This window comes from Rhinoraja longicauda, chromosome 2 (genome assembly GCF_053455715.1).
Source record: "Rhinoraja longicauda isolate Sanriku21f chromosome 2, sRhiLon1.1, whole genome shotgun sequence".
NCBI lineage: Eukaryota > Metazoa > Chordata > Chondrichthyes > Rajiformes > Arhynchobatidae > Rhinoraja > Rhinoraja longicauda.
The window spans coordinates 89006460-89023759 of NC_135954.1; the positions used below are offsets into that span (position 1 = coordinate 89006460).

Sequence of the window (17300 nt, forward strand, 5' to 3'; positions counted from 1 at the left end):
AATGATAAAGTTTCCATTGTGTTGAGAGAGAGAGAGAGAAGGGGAGATGGATGGGGAGGGGGATGCAGGACAGTCTAAGAAGGTGGCAGAGTGATGATGTTTGAAATGACTGCAAGCATGAATCCGACACACTAGTCACCATATGACAACAATTTAATTATTATCTATGTCCAACTGACATTAACCAACAGATAAAAATAACAGATTTGTCTTGATTCACATCCATATCATGAAGGTTAGTGGATCAAAAAATGTATATCTTGATAATATTTAGAAAATGTACAGTTTTATGCAAGATCATTTAGTGAAAGTATTTTGGATTTCTTTATAAAAACATCAGTAGCTCTTTGATTATTTGAATTGATAGCAACACAGCAAGGATTAGTTTTCTTTTAAAACAATGATAATTTATTCTTAGAATTTCAATACAGTAGTTCATTTCATGGGTTTTTAGTTTGCATTGGACATTGTCTCCCTTTGCTCCTGCATTGTAAGTGGCTATCAAATCATAACCATTTTTAACCTTATCATAGTTTGTATGCTAAACCACATTTTTAAATTCAGTAGAAATTCAACCTAAAATTTCTCTTCACATTCTGAAACAGTGAATTATTTCATTAGTTCTTGATTGTAGCCTGCAATCTTTTTCCCTTTTCAAAGTAAGGCAAATCATGCCAGATTTCACAAATTACATAGCAATATAAACTCATTCAAGTCAACAAAACAGTTTGATTAGTGGTGAGAGAAGAGGAAAAAAAATCAAAACTCATACATTGAAGCCAAGACTCAGGCATAAAAAACAAATAGCACGCAGAATGACTAGCATTCATAATTAAACAATGTCTTCATCCACCCAAACCTGCCCCACCATCATCTCTTTCACACACATCATAAGGCACAATGGTGATACAATTTGCATTTAACTTGTGTGCATTAAATATTAACTGTAGCACTAATCTCACTTCGACAGAAAAAGCCAAAGTATCGTGAGAGTTTTCTGTGTAAAATTGCTTTTAACTCTTCTATTCAAAATGCCAGATTTGATTATTGTCTTGTGAATTGCAAAGTCTCATTTCAACATCCATCCGTCCTTCGGCCGTATGGTAAATACTTATACACTTGTTAGACTTGGGTTGGTAGATTGTTCCATCCTGTGAATAAATAAGACAACTTTATTGTCACATACAAGCAGTAACAATGCAATCACAGATTCAGCACGATCGATCAAAGAATTAAGAGGCGGTTCAAATATTTATTTCTCCTCACCTTGTGACATATTGGAACATGAAATGCTTTATTACAAAAAAATTATAAAAGTATTAGCTAATTCCATTTCATGGGATACTATGTGAAAATGTAAAAGCGGGGAGTGATAAAATGGAAAGTTTATAAGTACAAATAGATTCCTTTGGCACCACAATTTCTGATTCGAATGCTCAAAATTATTCATAAAGTCTTCAGAAACTTTTTAAATTATTTTTTCATTAAATGGGTCAAAATATCAAACACCATTGCACTGCAAAAGCCTCCAATGTAAAATTTGCCTTTCACCATGCTTGCATGGTTGTATAAACCATTTTTATAAATCACCATTTTATAAATATATTACACATTACGGGTAGAATGTTTAGTATTGGTTATATTTGCTGATATAAATACTGAGCAGCCATGCATTCTTCTGACTTCCAAATTCCCCAAGTTCAAACATAGCACAAAGTAAAGCTGATTTACTGTGCCTTGATAATGACAGATGGACAGTTTGTAAATGAATAATAGAAAAGGTTTGGGGATCCAAATACAGGCCATCTCCAGTTTATTAACTTCTGACTTATGGACACTCCGACATATCCCACACAATATTTTTAAATTTATAAGTCAGACTTTCATATATAGGTTCACTTTAATATTAGTTTACTCTTTCTCTTCATTCTTCGTAATTATTATTTATCAGTCTTTGTGTGCTTTTGATGCCATTCATTACAATACTATGGTTCCCATAGTGAGTGATTTGTGTATTTTCCAACTTACAGAAAAATTTGATTTATGGACATCTGTCAGAAAGGAACCCATTTATTACTGGAGAGAACCTGTATCAAGAAGCTTTATATTTTCCACTTTTGGTTTAAAACCAGAATCATTTTCCCACTTCAGGAACAACACAAATTAAAACTCCTTTCCTGTATCACATTCACGTTAGTAACTTTGGACAAGGGCAAGATTTCTCCATACACTTAACTTATTTTCCTGGTTTCCAAAGCAATATTCCTCCATCCACGTTTATTAATAACAACCATACATTTTCTTTATTGATACTTTTAATGTGCATGCAGGTGTATGTAATGATTAAGTGCATATGTCTCCTCGATCACCACAAAACCAAATTAAAATATTTTCACCCAACCTTGAAGTTCAAAGAATTTTACTTTGCAACACGCTAAAACCTTATCCATTCTCCTACATCTTTCATGAATCGTCATTTTGTTCCAATAATCCAATACGCCAGCAGTTCCCCCACTAAGTTAGTTTTAAAGATAAGAATCTTGAAGTTTAGAAGGCTGAATGTAATCAAGATCTCCATTAATCTTCAAGTTTGCTGACTGATGGGCCACTCCTCGTCTGACTCACAAAACAGAGTTATTTCACTATTTGCATTGTAAGGCAAAGTAATGTAAGTCACGGGTGTGCTCATGCATGAAATTGGCTAAAGCCAAATTCCTAGGTCTACAGCAACATTTTAAGACGTGCGAGATCCAACTTTCTTTTCAAATTCACAAAGGCAATGACAGAACAGATCACAAATAAACACCTGTCTCCCTGTCACATCGACCTGTTTGAGGTAGGAAAATGGAAAGAGTATTCTGTGCATGTGTGTGCTTCGCCATCTAACAAATTGGAATACAAAAATGCAAACAGTGAATGAGGTGAACAGAGGTACAGTGAAGAGAAAAATAGTCACCCTGATTGCTGGATTCATATTTAAATATTAATTTACTTTCGTCTATTTTCCTTACTGTTAATCTTAATTACTTACAGGTTTAAATTCCCATATAATGGACTCTGGAACAGGGGTATCATCTGATGGACAATACTTCATTCCAATGGTACTTTGTCCTTCAATTACTTCCGCACATAGTTCAGTCACAGAATTAAATCGAATTTCCTTTTTGGATGTGTATTCAAAATACTGATTTTGTTAAAGAAAAATGTGTATGAAACATGACCTGAAAGTATTAAAATCAATGACTCTTCTATTTTAAAAAAAAATTAATCTATAATTTACATACACAGAATTAAAATAAGCTTACTATTATTCTATTATAGCTGCTCACAGTTAATGATTATGTTCAATCATAGTTATTATTAACCAACACAATGTAAAAGCCACAATGCGCATTCACCATGTGCTGATGATGTCCAAATAAGAAACATTGTCCATTGGGAGGTGACCTACTGGAAGTGAGATCCAAGAATCATCCGATGAGGTGACACCATTGTGCCATTTACCTCCATGACACGTTATATGTAATATGGTTATATATAATACAATTAATATGGCAGATTCACCGACTGCAACGTGAGCATCTTGGATTCACAACAAATTAACCCATTACTCTGCGTATTTGTTCACATTTCTCTTTTGACTAAAGAATATTAATAGTTTTGTTAATTAGTAACACTAAATCCATATCGAAATGAACCCGACATCCAAGATTCAGTCCATATAAATGGGAAATGTGCTGCTCAGTCTTTCACTAAACCCAGGACTAAATATATATCTTGTAAAAGGACTGTATCAAGAATATTTCTGCAGAATGCTACCCTTCATGAAAATTGCTCAAAAAACATCAACAACGTCACAGTAAATTGCTGAACACTTGACTGAAAATGATTCTTCGGCTTATGGCTTTTTGGCAATTTTTCATGATAATATTTTATAGAATTTGTGTTATGTTGCTTTAAAATAAATGGAACTAAAATGTTATCCAAAAGTGTATATATCCAATGAGGCACCTTCACTGTCTTCATTGTCCAATGGATTTTATTTTCCCCACTCAAGTCAATCCAAAATGTTCCTACTCCTTTAATTTTGCTTCAGTTCACACCTATATTACAGCACATCCCAGAATGATGTTGTGGCATTCATGAGCTGTATCTCAGGAGTAAAGATAGGGAGAAGGCATGGGAATTCATGATGGAAACAACTGAAGGGAAAATAAATGGAATTCAGTGGACAATGTGGGAACAGCTAGATGACCTTGACTTTGCAGACGACATAGCTCTCCTTTCACACCCACAGATACAAATGCAGGAGAAGACGGACAGACTCTTACAAGCTGCAACAAAACTTGGTCTTACACCCAATACAGCAAAGACACAGGTGATGAAGATCCACTCCAAAACCAGCAACCCTATCCTCATGCACAGCACTGCCCTGGAGGAGGTAGAAACATTCACATACCTAGGCGGTGTTGTGGACACCACCAGAGGGGCAGATGCAGACATAAAAAGCAGAATCAATAAGGCTAGGGTGGTGTTTAACATGCTCAGGAAGATCTGGAGCTCAAAATACATCTCAATCAACACCAAAATATGCATCTTTAATTCAAATGTGAAGCAGGTAATGCTGTATGGATCAGAGACATGGAAAACAACAAAACACACAACAAACAAGCTGCAAACATTCATTAACACCTGTCTCAAGAGAATACTAAACATCTGGAGGAGAGACAAAGTAAGCAATGTGGACCTGTGGAAAAGAACAAGCCAGGATCCCATTGACTTACAAATGCGAAAGAGAAAATGGAGTTAGATTGGACACAGCCTCAGAAAACCTGCCACAAACATCACCCGGCAAGCCCTGAAATGGAACCCCAAGGAAAAAGGAAAAGAGGTCGCCCCAGGAACAGCTGGAGAAGAGGTGTCCAGGCAGAAATGTCTGGGAGTGGGCTCAACTGGGGAGATCTCAAAAGAACCGCCAACAACCGAGTGAGGTGGAGGACATTTGTCAATGGCCTATGGTCCCTAGAGGAGCCAAGGGCTTAAGAAGAAGAAGAGTGGAATTCATAGGCCGTGGTCTTGTTCTTTTCAAATGTTAGCAAGATTCTCAAAACTTATGTTCAATCTTGCAATACAATCTAACATTTAATTATCTGTGAAATGCTTGTTGATAATCTACATTCCTTTACCCTTCCATTCAACTTTTCTTTCTCTTATGTAAAGTATTTTACGACTTCCTTTGGAGATTTTAAATGTTATTGAAAGATTTTAGTTGATATTTCAACAATGCATCCACAACCAAGAAATGATGTACCTTTATTGTAATTCATGCTGATGGGCCTGTTATGCATTTAGATGAACAACTCTTTTTTTTCAGTCTGAGCTTAAACATATATTTATGAGAACCAATCTTTCCAATTTCATAGATGACAACTGATTACAGTAAGAATGGATCTTGTTGGCAAGATCCCCTTATACTTCATAACTGATTTATCAACTGCAAACCCACACTTCCCAATGAACCTACTTGCAGATTAATTTAGCATCCCATGATTTTAACAGTGCATAATACTTTGATTACAAAATTCAATTAATTTTATGGATGAATCTTTAGAAGAAACTCTCAATCAGCAGATAGAACACAAACAAATCTTAGCAGTAGAAACCTTGCCTGCTCAAACCTGAGCCACCATCAAAGAAAAAGTCTCCGATTAAATTTCAAATCACACATAAATAGTAATATATAACTAATTAAAAATCATCAAATGTAAATTTGCATATTATGATGATGCATCTCCGATGAAACTAATTGATATGAAACTGCGGTTTTAATTCATTTATTTTCATGTCTCCTTCATTACTGTTTTATTGTGTCAGCTGTTGGTTGTACTCTCACTCAATTTACAAGCTTTTGGGTTGCCCCACTCAGTTTCTCAAGTATAAACATCATGGGAAACAAGTCAGAGAAGGCATTTTGAGTTAGGATGCAAAACAAAGATGACATTTGCACCTTGGATAAAAGAATCCACATCACTGCTTGAAGAAGAGAGAGAGTTGGGTTGGATGTGGTTAACCATTCGTGCCATGGCCAATATTCTGCATTCAATCAACATTACTAAGATTATTTTCTCAAGATCGGAATGTGAAAATGCTTGTTATGTGAAAATTGTTTGGTGTATTTTCTATGTCACAAAAGCAGTTGGATGATGTACAACACACAAAACAAATTTGAGGGATGTGAAAGTTATTATTTTAAAAAATGCATCTCTTTTGTCCTCTTGACAAGGTATAATCCTTCTATCGCTGCTCCATCGAGAGTGTGCTGGCATACTGTATAACCACATGGTATGCCAGCTGCTCAGAAAAGGACAGGAAGGCCCTTCAGAGGGTCATCACGACGGCCCAGAAGATCATCGGCTGCTCACTGCCCTCCCTGGAGCACCTGTTCAGCCTACGCTGCCTCAGTAGAGCAGGCAAAATAATAAAAGATCCATCCCACCCCGGCCACCGTCTGTTTGTTCATCTGCTCTCTGGTCGACGTTTCAGGTCGATCAAATCCCGAACAAACAGACTTAAGAACAGTTTTTACCCCAGGGCCATACGAGAACTGAACACTACCTTCTGCACTAGGCAACACTGTTAAAAAATCTTTTGTACTTAATATAATTGTATTTATTTGTTTTTTCATTTATTGCATATGTTTTGACACACCGTCAGGATTGGCTATTTTTTAATTTTGTTGTACTCGTTGCAATGACAATAAATGAATATTATTATTATTATTATTATAACCTTACAAAAGTAAAGAAAGAGTATGTGCTGTAGTTTTCCAACTATAATGTACCCATTATGCTCAAAGCCTTATTCAGTAAAAACAGTAACATTCATAAGTGATCCCAAGGAAATGTATGCAGTCATAACTGCAAGGGAAGTCTCAGCACAAGTTATCACTATCTATTCATAATACAAAATCACAGTCAATGTTATTGATGATGACTTCTGAAAGGTGAGCAGAATACAACCAACAGTTCTTCAACAATTATTTTCTCACTTCCCTGTACTTTGAAACCCCAAGAGATATATTAAAAGTTCCATAATCTTCAATAAATAGCAATAAAAGCCATGTTTTTTTGCATTGCTTGTCGTGATATTCACTGGTATTACTAATCATTATCTTGAAAATCCACAAAAGCACTGCATTTAAAATAAGCAAAACTATTTTTTAATATACATCAATAGGTTGTATATCAAAACTCTTTAGATTCTGGAGTAGTTCCTGAGGATTGGAGGGTAGCTAATGTAACCCCACTTTTCAAAAAGGGAGGGAGAGAGAAAACGGGGAATTACAGACCAGTTAGTCTAACATCGGTAGTGGGGAAAATGCTAGAGTCAGTTATTAAAGATGGGATAGCAGCACATTTGGAAAGTGGTGAAATCATTGGACAAAGTAAGCATGGATTTATGAAAGGTAAATCATGTCTGACGAATCTTATAGAATTTTTCGAGGATTTTAACTAGTAGAGTGGATAAGGGAGAACCAGTGGATGTGTTATATCTGGACTTCCAGAAGGCTTTCGACAAGGTCCCACATAAGAGATTAGTATGCAAACTTAAAGCACACGGTATTGTGGGTTCAGTATTGATGTGGATAGAGAACTGGCTGGCAGACAGGAAGCAAAGAGTAGGAATAAACGGGTCCTTTTCAGAATGGCAGGCAGTGACCAGTGGGGTACCGCAAGGCTCAGTGCTGGGACCCCAGCTATTTACAATATATATTAATGATTTGGACGAGGGAATTGAATGCAACATCTCCAAGTTTGCGGATGACACGAAGCTGGGGGGCAGTGTTAGCTGTGAGGAGGATGCTAGGAAGCTGCAACGTGACTTGGATAGGTTAGGTGAGTGGGCAAATGCATGGCAGTTGCAGTATAATGTGGATAAATGTGAGGTTATCCACTTTGGTGGCAAGAACAGGAAAGCAGACTATTACCTGAATGGTGGCCGATTAGGAGAAGGGGAGATGCAACGAGATCTGGATGTCGTGGTACACCAGTCATTGAAAGTAGGCATGCAGGTGCAGCAGGCAGTGAAGAAAGCGAATGGTATGTTGGCATTCATAGCGAGGGGATTTGAGTATAGGAGCAGGGAGGTTCTGCTGCAGTTGTTCAGGGCATTGGTGAGACCACACCTGGAGTATTGCATACAGTTTTGGTCTCCTAATCTGAGGAAAGACATTCTTGCCATAGAGGGAGTACAGAGAAGGTTCACCAGATTGATTCCTGGGATGGCAGGACTTTCATATGAAGAAAGACAGGATAGACTCGGCTTGTACTCGCTGGAATTTAGAAGATTGAGGGGGGATCTTATAGAACAAGGGGTCACAGTTTAAGGATAAGGGGGAAGTCTTTTAGGACCGAGATGAGAAAGTTTTTTTTCACACAGAGAGTGGTGAATCTGTGGAATTCTCTGCCACAGAAGATAGCTGAGGCCAGTTCATTGGCTATATTTAAGAGGGAGTTAGATGTGGCCCTTGTGGCTAAAGGGATCAGGGGGTATGGAGAGAAGGCAGGTACGGGATACTGAGTTGGATGATCAGCCATGATCATATTGAATGGCGGTGCAGGCTCGAAGGGCCGAATGGCCTACTCCTGCACCTATTTTCTATGTTTCTATGTAATGAGAAACACACTAGGTATGAATGATTACAAAAGCCATGGCATCTACCTGATTACCTCCTTGACCATGGCATCCAAACAAGGACAGATGTGCTCCTGTAGGGCTGTGATCCGGTGCATTGTAATCCAGGCATTCAGAATGAACCCCTTCTGAGCGAATCTGGAAGCAATGTCCCATTGATTAAAATTACCAGGTAAAGAAATACATATTCTGCATTGGATCAAGTAAAATATTGAAATGGTCAAATCAAATAGTCTTTCCACACTCTAGAAATACAGCATTATCATTCTACTTCCACTTAACCTCTGATTATCAGCTCAAAATCTATTCATTTAGAGGAGATGTCACACCAATGGTTTTCCCCTGAAAATTGAGATTCTGAAAATAGATACATGACCTGTTTATTCTTGGAAAATGAGAACCCAGAAGAATGTTCATTTTCATATTTTATTATGGGTAGAGCTCAAAAATAAGAATGGTGCAATCACTCAAATTGGATTATATCATAGACCTCTCAATAGCCAGCAGGATACAAAAATATATATGTAGACCGATTACAGAAAGATGCAAAAACAACATGAATTGCCATACTGGGTGATTTTAACTTCCCCAATAATGACTGGGAATTCCTCAAATGCAAAAAGCTTGGATGGTACAAAATTTGTTGGGTGTATCTAAGAGGGTTTCTGGACCAAGTATGTGGATAATCCAACTCAAGGAGACATCATACTGGACCTTGTACTGGGAAATGAGCCTGGCCTGGTCACTGGTGTTTCAATGAAAGGGAATTTTGGGAACAGTATCACAACTTACATTTTAAGATGGTTATGAATAAGGATAAGTCTGGATCTTGAGGAAAATTAATTCAATTGTGTCAAGGAAGACCACCACATTGTTAGGCAGGAGCGAGGGAACGTAAATTGGAAGCCACTGTTATTGGGCAAGTCATATCAGAGGGAGTTGTTTAAAAACTAATTGATCAGAGTTCATGACCAGCATGTTCCAGTAAGGGATAACGATGGCAAGATACAGGAACCTTGGATGAGGTTTGTACATTTAGTCAAAAATATGTAAGGTTAAAGAAGATGAAATCAGTCAGGACCTTTGAGGAATATAAAGCATTCAGGCAATTAGAAGGCAATTAAGAAAGCTAATGGAATGTTGGCCTTCACAACAAGAGGATTTCAGTATAGGAGTAAAGAGGTTCTTCTGCAGTTGTATAGGGCCCTGGTAAGACCACATCTGGAGTATTGTGTACAGTTTTGGTCTCCTAATTTGAGGAAGGACATCCTTGTAATTGAGGCAGTAGGTTCACGAGATTCATCCCTGGAGTGGCGGGACTGACATATGAGGAAAGATTGAAAAGACTGGGCTTGAGTCTTTTCACTGGAGTTTAGAAGGATGAGAGGGGATCTTATAGAAACATATAAAATTATAAAAGGACTGGACAAGCTAGATGCAGGAAAAATGTTCCCAATGTTGTGCGAGTCCAGAACCAGGGGCCACAGTCTTAGAATAAAGGGGATGCCATTTAAAACTGAGGTGAGAAAAAACTTTTTCACCCAGAGAGTTGTGAGTTTGTGGAATTCTGTGCCACAGAGGGCAGTGGAAGCCAAATCACTGGATGGATTTAAGAGAGAGTTAGATAGAGCTCTAGGGGCTAATGGAATCAAGGGATATGGGGAGAAGACAGGCGCGGGTTATTGATTGGGACGTTCAGCCATGATCACAATGAATGGCGGTGCTGGCTCAAAGGGCCGAATGGCCTCCTCATGCACCTATTTTCTATGTTTCTATGGGGAAAAAGGAGCCATGAAAAGTAATTGGCGACTTGCATTAAAGAAAATCCCAATACTTTTTTTACGTTCATTAAAAAGCAAGAGAATAACCAGTGAGAAAGTAGGACCTCACTAGTATAAGGAGGGAATTTGTGCATGGTCACAGGATATAGGCATAGTTCTAAACAAGTACTTTGCACCTGTATTCACCAAGGAGAATATGGAGGATAGTAAAATACTAAAATGCTAGACATGAGGAACTGCAGATTGTGGAATCTTGCATAGAACACAAAGTGCTGGAGTAGATTAGCGGGTCTGGCAACATTCGCCGTCTGAAGTAAGGACCCAACCCAAAAGGTCACCAGTCCATGTCCTCCAAAGATGCTGCTTGACCCACTGTGCTACTCCAGCACTTTGCGTTCAACCAATATCCGAGGGCAGTTTGAAATCAAGAAAATTATGTTGTCGAGTCTCTTGAAAAACACCAAGGTGGATAATATCCCAGAGCCAGCTCTATCCCAGGTTACAGAGAGAGGCACAAGATTGCAGGCATTGACAAAAATCTTTGTATCATTTCCAGACACAGGTGAGGTTCTAGGGGTTTGGAGAATAGCAAATGTTCCTCTGTTTATGAAGGGAAGTTGAGATAATGGGCCAGTGAATTCCATATCAGCAGTTGGGGAGCCATTGGAGAGGATTTGATAAAGTCCCCTTTTGTAGGATGAGGCAGAAAATTAAGATGTCTTTACTTGATTGTTTCGATTTGAACTGGCTTACCCATAGAAGACAGAGGCCTGCAGTGGCAGGGAGTGGTGAAACAGAGGTGGAGGCCACCAACAGCATCACCAGGCCAGGCCAACTTTTGCAACTCCAAGACAACTCTACATTTTCAACAACCTTGAACCTTGAAGGATATAAGATAGCACTGGAAACATAGCAACACTTGTGCACTGCCTCGGTGTAATCTACAATTCTTACACTCTTGTACTTAAATATGATTGTGCTAATATATGGCAAGATGTTATTGAACTATTTGCAAAAAAAGGAACTTCACTGTACCTAGTGGATTTCACTACTTATGTAACAATGAAGTACAATTGAACCATTGTATACAGTTAGTGGCAGGACCCTCCATAGTACTGATGTGCAGAGGGATCTTGGGGTACAGGTCCATGCCTTATTAAAAGTGCAACACGTAGATAGAGTGGTAAAGAAGGTGTATGGTTTGTTTGGCAAGAGTATATGGCAAGAGTCAGGAAGTCAGGTTGCAACTTCAGAGGACTTTAGTTTGGTTGCATTTGACATAGTGTGTAGTTCAGGTCGATCCATTACAGGAAGGACGTGGAGGCTTTGGAGAGGTGCAGAGGTGATTTACCAGAATATTGCCTATATTGGAGGGTACCATCTAAAAGGACAAACCTGGATAAAACCAGGTTGGACAAACCTGGATTGTTTTCTCTGGATCATCAGAGGTTGCAGGAAGATCTGCGAGAAGTATATAAAATTAAGAGAGGCATAGATGGGGAAGACAGTCAGAACATGTCAGGCTGTCAGTCTCAGAACAATTCCTGCAGCAGATGAGTCAAGATATGGAGTGAAATGGGCAACATTACGATGATAGAAAGGAATATTTTGTAATGGAGACCATTTGGGTCAGTACATCAGGCTGGGCTCAAATAGCTAGTTTGTGGGCTGGTGGAACTTGGCAAAATAGAGAGGGGATATTAAAAAGGAGTGTGGGAACTGCTTGGGAAAGTGAGATTAGACGGTGACTCAATGAAAAAGAGCAGTACAGAATATGTTCCATTTCTGCAGCTGTAAATTCCATGATGTTTTGTTACAACTTAGAAATAAAATAATTTAAGGCAAAATATTCTCCAAATCCCAATTATTTCACAAGTCTGTGCTGCATTCACCTTTTACAGCACAAGGCTTTTCGGTCCATCAGTTCTCCCAGTAAGATACCCATATATTTCTATTTCCTTGCCTTTCCCAATAGCTTTTAAAAATACTTTCCCCTAAAAGGCGGGAGGGAGCTAGGCTGCAGACTATCAAACAGTGTTATAAATGAATTTGGGAGAAATAATAATAATAATGCTCCTGTTTACCGCCCCATGCCAGTTGGGACGATCCTCTGGTACATGCAACTCTGGGTATATGGTCTTCAGATACCAGTGAAAACTGTTACACTGCAAACCATCTCGGAGTAGTTTCCTTTCAGAAATATCCCCATATTTTTCCTGCAATGAAACAAAAATCTTCTGTAGCAAACAATTCTCAACCTCACAAATCAATTGCTGTTGTTTCATTCTTTAAAAGCATTCAGTGCCAATGTTGGTGGAGTCTGGGACATTGATCGACCGACAAAAAACTAAATATAATTTAAATAGACCTCCATTTTCCATGCAGATTATCTGGTTTAAAAAAATATATATAGAACAGTCTCTTTTGAACAGCACAGTGCTTGTGTTACTTGATTTTCATTTTCTTGATGAATTAAATTACGGCCTTGTTACAAATATTGCATCGGTCTCTGGTCCCCTGATGGTTGTGCTAGTTACCACCTCGCAGGCTCCATGACACACTGAGGGAAATTATTCCACTGTAGTAGATCATAGAATTCCACTGTAAACTAGGTAGGATGTCCACAGTGATTGGTGTCTTATCGTTCATTACCTTTGTTGCAGGAGGATTTCGATAGTAAAAATGTACTTTGTATTCATCCATCCACACCTCAGCTGCTCGCACAGTGTTCGTCAGGAAGTTTGGTCGAGCATACGGAGCTCGCTTTGGAAAAACATGGCCAACATGTGAACATGGATGGATTTCCAAGGAGCCTTGGCATTGCCACACCTTTGAAGAAATTGCAAAACAATTTAATACAAGAATGAACATTTCCAAAGTACTCACAATCATACCATTGAAGGGAATGATCAAACAGTACTATGCAAGCAGGAGATAATTCAGCCCATCATGCCCATTTGCTCTTTAAGATAGATTTATAGACCTTTAAAAATGGTAATACCATCATAAGACCATTGTAGAACCCATCACCAAAATATTATTTAAAGAGGATTAAGGACAAAGGAATAGGGCGGTTAAGTTTCCTCAAACGAAGTAGTCTAAGGTACCATCAAGTAAGTGGATATGTTCAGAAGACCAGAGTTTGAAAAGATGAAGTTGAGTTGTGTTGTGTTGTCAACTCTGGTGTGACATTAATATTCTGCTTACATAGAAACATAGAAAATAGGTGCAGGAGGAGGCCATTTGGCCCTTTGAGCCAGCACCGCCATTCATTGTGATCATGGCTGATCGTCCCCAATCAATAACCCGTGCCTGCCTTCTCCCAATATCCCTTGATTCTACTAGCCCCTAGAGCTCCATCTAACTCTCATCCAGTGATTTGGCTTCCACTGTCCTCTGTGGCAGAGAATTCCACAAATTCTCTGGGTGAAAAGGTTCCTTCTCACCTCAGTTTTAAATGGCCTCCGCTTTATTCTAAGACTGTGGCCCCTGGTTCTGGACGCCCCCAACATTGGGAACATTTTTCCTGCATCTAGCTTGTCCAGTCCTTTTATAATTTTATATGTTTCTATAAGATGCCCTCTCATCCTTCTAAACTCCAGTGAATACAAGCCTAGTCTTTTCAATCTTTCCTCATATGACAGTCCCACTATCCCAGGGATCAATCTCGTGAACCTACGCTGCACTGCCTCAATTACAAGGATGTCCTTCCTCAAATTAGGAGACCAAAACTGTACACAATACTCCAGATGTGGTCTTACCAGGGCCCTATACAACTGCAGAAGAACCTCTTTACTCCTATACTGAAATCCTCCCGTTATGAAGGCCAACATGCCATTAGCTTTCTTCACTGCCTGCTGTACCTGCACGCCAACTTTCAGTGACTGGTGTACAAGGACACCCAGGTCTCACTGCACCTCCCCCTTACCTAACCTAACAGCATTGAATTAATAATCTGCCTCCTTGTTTTTGCCACGAAAGTGGATAACCTCAAATTTATCTATATTATACTGCATCTGCCACGCATCTGCCCACTCACTCAACCTGTCCAGGTCACCCTGCAACCTCCTAACATCCTCTTCACAATTCACACTGCCACCCAGCTTTGTGTCATCCGTAAACATGCTAGTGATGCTGCTAATTCCCTCTTCCAAATCATTAATATATATGGTAAACAGTTGCGGCCCCAACACCGAGCCTTGCGGCACTCCACTCGCCACTGCCTGCCATTCTGAAAAGGACCCGTTTACTCCTACTCTTTGCTTCCTGTCTGCCAACCAATTTTCTATCCATGTCAACACCCTACCCCCAATACCATGTGCTCTAATTTTACTCACCAATCTCCCGTGTGGAACCTTATCAAAGGTTTTCTGAAAGTCTAGATACACTACATCCACTGGCTCCCCTTCATCCATTTTACTTGTCACATCCTCAAAAAACTCCAGAAGATTAGTCAAGCACGATTTCCCTTTCATAAATCCATGCTGACTTGGAGTTATCCTTTTACTGCTATCCAAATGCACCTCTTTAATAATTGACGCCGGCATCTTTCCCACCACCGAAGTCAGGCTAACTGGTCTTATGCTCAGGCTTATGCTCAAGCCCTGGCTAGTTGACTGCGGCATAAAATCTAAGCAAATGGACGGCACACAATTTGTTTGGTTTCCCTGAACATTGAGATGCGAAAACACAGTTGCAAGATCCAATTCCCCCAATGCCTAGAATGTTCTTGTGACTGTCATAGAATCACACATTTAGCATAGAAACAGGCCAACTTTGATTGTTTACCCTGGTAAGTCAGAGGCCAGGTATATAAAATTATGAAAGACAAAGTACTTTACCCTGGATGGAAATGTCTAATACTAAAGTGCATGAATTTAGGATGAGAAAGGGGAAAGTTACGTTTTTTGATTGGGAATGGAATGTGCTGCTAGAGATAGTGGTGGAAGCAGATATGAGAGCAACATTTAAGTCAATAGAAAGGCACATGAATAGTCTGGAATGGAGAGATATAGATCATGTGCAGCAAGATGGGATTAGTTTGAATTGGTATCATGGACGTACCGACACCATGGGCCAAAGGCCTTGTCGCTATGCTGTACTGTTTTATGTTGGAAGTCCATGATGACCAACATGTCCCGGACTCACCAACCCTAAACTGATTCAATTTTTAATTTTTCTTTATAAAAGCAGTTGAAGAATGTTGTGTGTTTTAGAGGTGTCTGTGCCACACAAAGGAATCCCATAGCTTTCTGAAACATTCCAATCCCTATATATTATCTTTTTTTTTTTTAATTTAAGAGATACAGCGCGGAAACAGGCCCTTCGGCCCACCGAGTCCGCGCCGCCCAATGATCCCCGCACATTAACACTATCCTACACACACTAGGGACAATTTTTTAAAACATTTACCCAGTCAATTAACCTACAAATCTGTACCTCTTTGGAGTGTGGGAGGAAACCGAAGATCTCGGAGAAAACCCACGCAGGTCACGGGGAGAACGTACAAACTCCGTACAGACGGCGCCCGTAGTCAGGATTGAACCTGAGTCTCTGGCGCTGCATTCACTGTAAGGCAGCAACTCTACCACTGCGCCACCGTGCTGCCTATCTATGTGTAAACACTTTTACAGCTTCCTTGGGCAGCTCATTCCAAATACAGACTACCAACTGAGAAAGTTGCCTTGGCGGCCCTTCTTAAATCTCTCCTTTCGTCCCGTAAGCCTATGCCCTCTAGTTTTAGAATTCTCTACCATGGGAAAAAGACTGAACGTTCACTCTTATCAATGCCTCTCATGATCTTGTACACCTCAATAAGATCAACCCTCAGCCTCCTACACGCCCGCCAAAGAAAGACACTCCAAAGTCCCAGCCTACCCAACCTTTTCCTTGGGCTGTAAGTCCAGGTAACATCATAGTAAATCTCTTCTACACGCATTCTAACTTAATGACATCCTTATGAAAGCTGGATGACCAGAACCATCATGATATCATAATTTTGTATTCAATACCTTCCCAGTGAAGGCAAGCATGCCAAAGACCTTCCACACCAAACTGTTCACTTGACTCACTACGTTTAGGGAACCATGAACCTGCACTCTCAGATCTCCATTCTGTAACACACTCCAGGGCTCTACTACTTACTGTGCAAGCCCTGGTTTGACATACCAAAGTGCAACACCTCACACTTGTCAGAGTCCTTATTCCACAGTCCTGCAAATTCTTCCCTTTCAAGTGCCTATCAAACTCCCATTTGAAATTAGTGATTGATCCCATTTCAACTATCCTTACAGGCAATTAATTTAAGATTATATCAAGATAAAAAATGTTTATATGAAAGAATAACACGGGGGAAGTGTAGGGAATTTAGATGATAGAGCTTAAGGAAGCAGGTAATCACCAAAGACCTGCTCAGAAAATATATGGACCATATTCTCTTGTGCCGCTGGATGAAATCTGGACAATGGAACAAAAAGTACTTACAATGGTAGAAAGTAGCAGCACTATAACAAGACGCTGTCACAGTGAAAATACTGCAGAAGCTGTATTTTCTAAAATAAATACTAAATATTTTGGAAATATCCAGCAAGTCAGGCTGCTTCTCTAGAATGAGAAATAGGCTTAACATTTCAGGTATGTTACACTGTCACGTGATGATTTGCATTATGCCAATAGTGGAAAGTACATTCAAGGAGGAAAGCTTCAATCACAAACAATTCAACAGCAAAGCATTTCAGTCCTCATTGTTATTCATACACAATAAAGTTGCGGATCACAAACAAACATGTTCCGAAGCGTAATACAAATGTATTGTTGATCAGTTTA

At 39.3% G+C, this 17300-nt stretch overlaps 1 protein-coding gene across 3 annotated transcripts in view; it reads right to left on the reverse strand.

Annotated features, from left to right (window-relative positions):
• Window positions 1-286: 286 nt before the first annotated feature.
• The window catches only part of poc1bl (POC1 centriolar protein homolog B (Chlamydomonas), like), a 38344-nt gene continuing 21330 nt past the window's right edge, over window positions 287-17300 (reverse strand). For 2 of the 3 annotated variants that reach the window (XM_078422995.1, XM_078422987.1), the window contains exons 7-11: window positions 13128-13304; window positions 12560-12691; window positions 8722-8832; window positions 3032-3184; window positions 287-1151 (exon numbers count right to left, since the gene is read on the reverse strand). In XM_078422995.1, coding sequence (XP_078279121.1) covers window positions 1023-1151; window positions 3032-3184; window positions 8722-8832; window positions 12560-12691; window positions 13128-13304 — 702 coding nt within the window. In that variant the 3' untranslated portion in view covers window positions 287-1022. Of the gene's footprint in view, window positions 1152-3031; window positions 3222-8721; window positions 8833-12559; window positions 12692-13127; window positions 13305-17300 lie in introns of those variants that run through there. The other variant, XM_078423003.1, reaches the window with a different exon arrangement.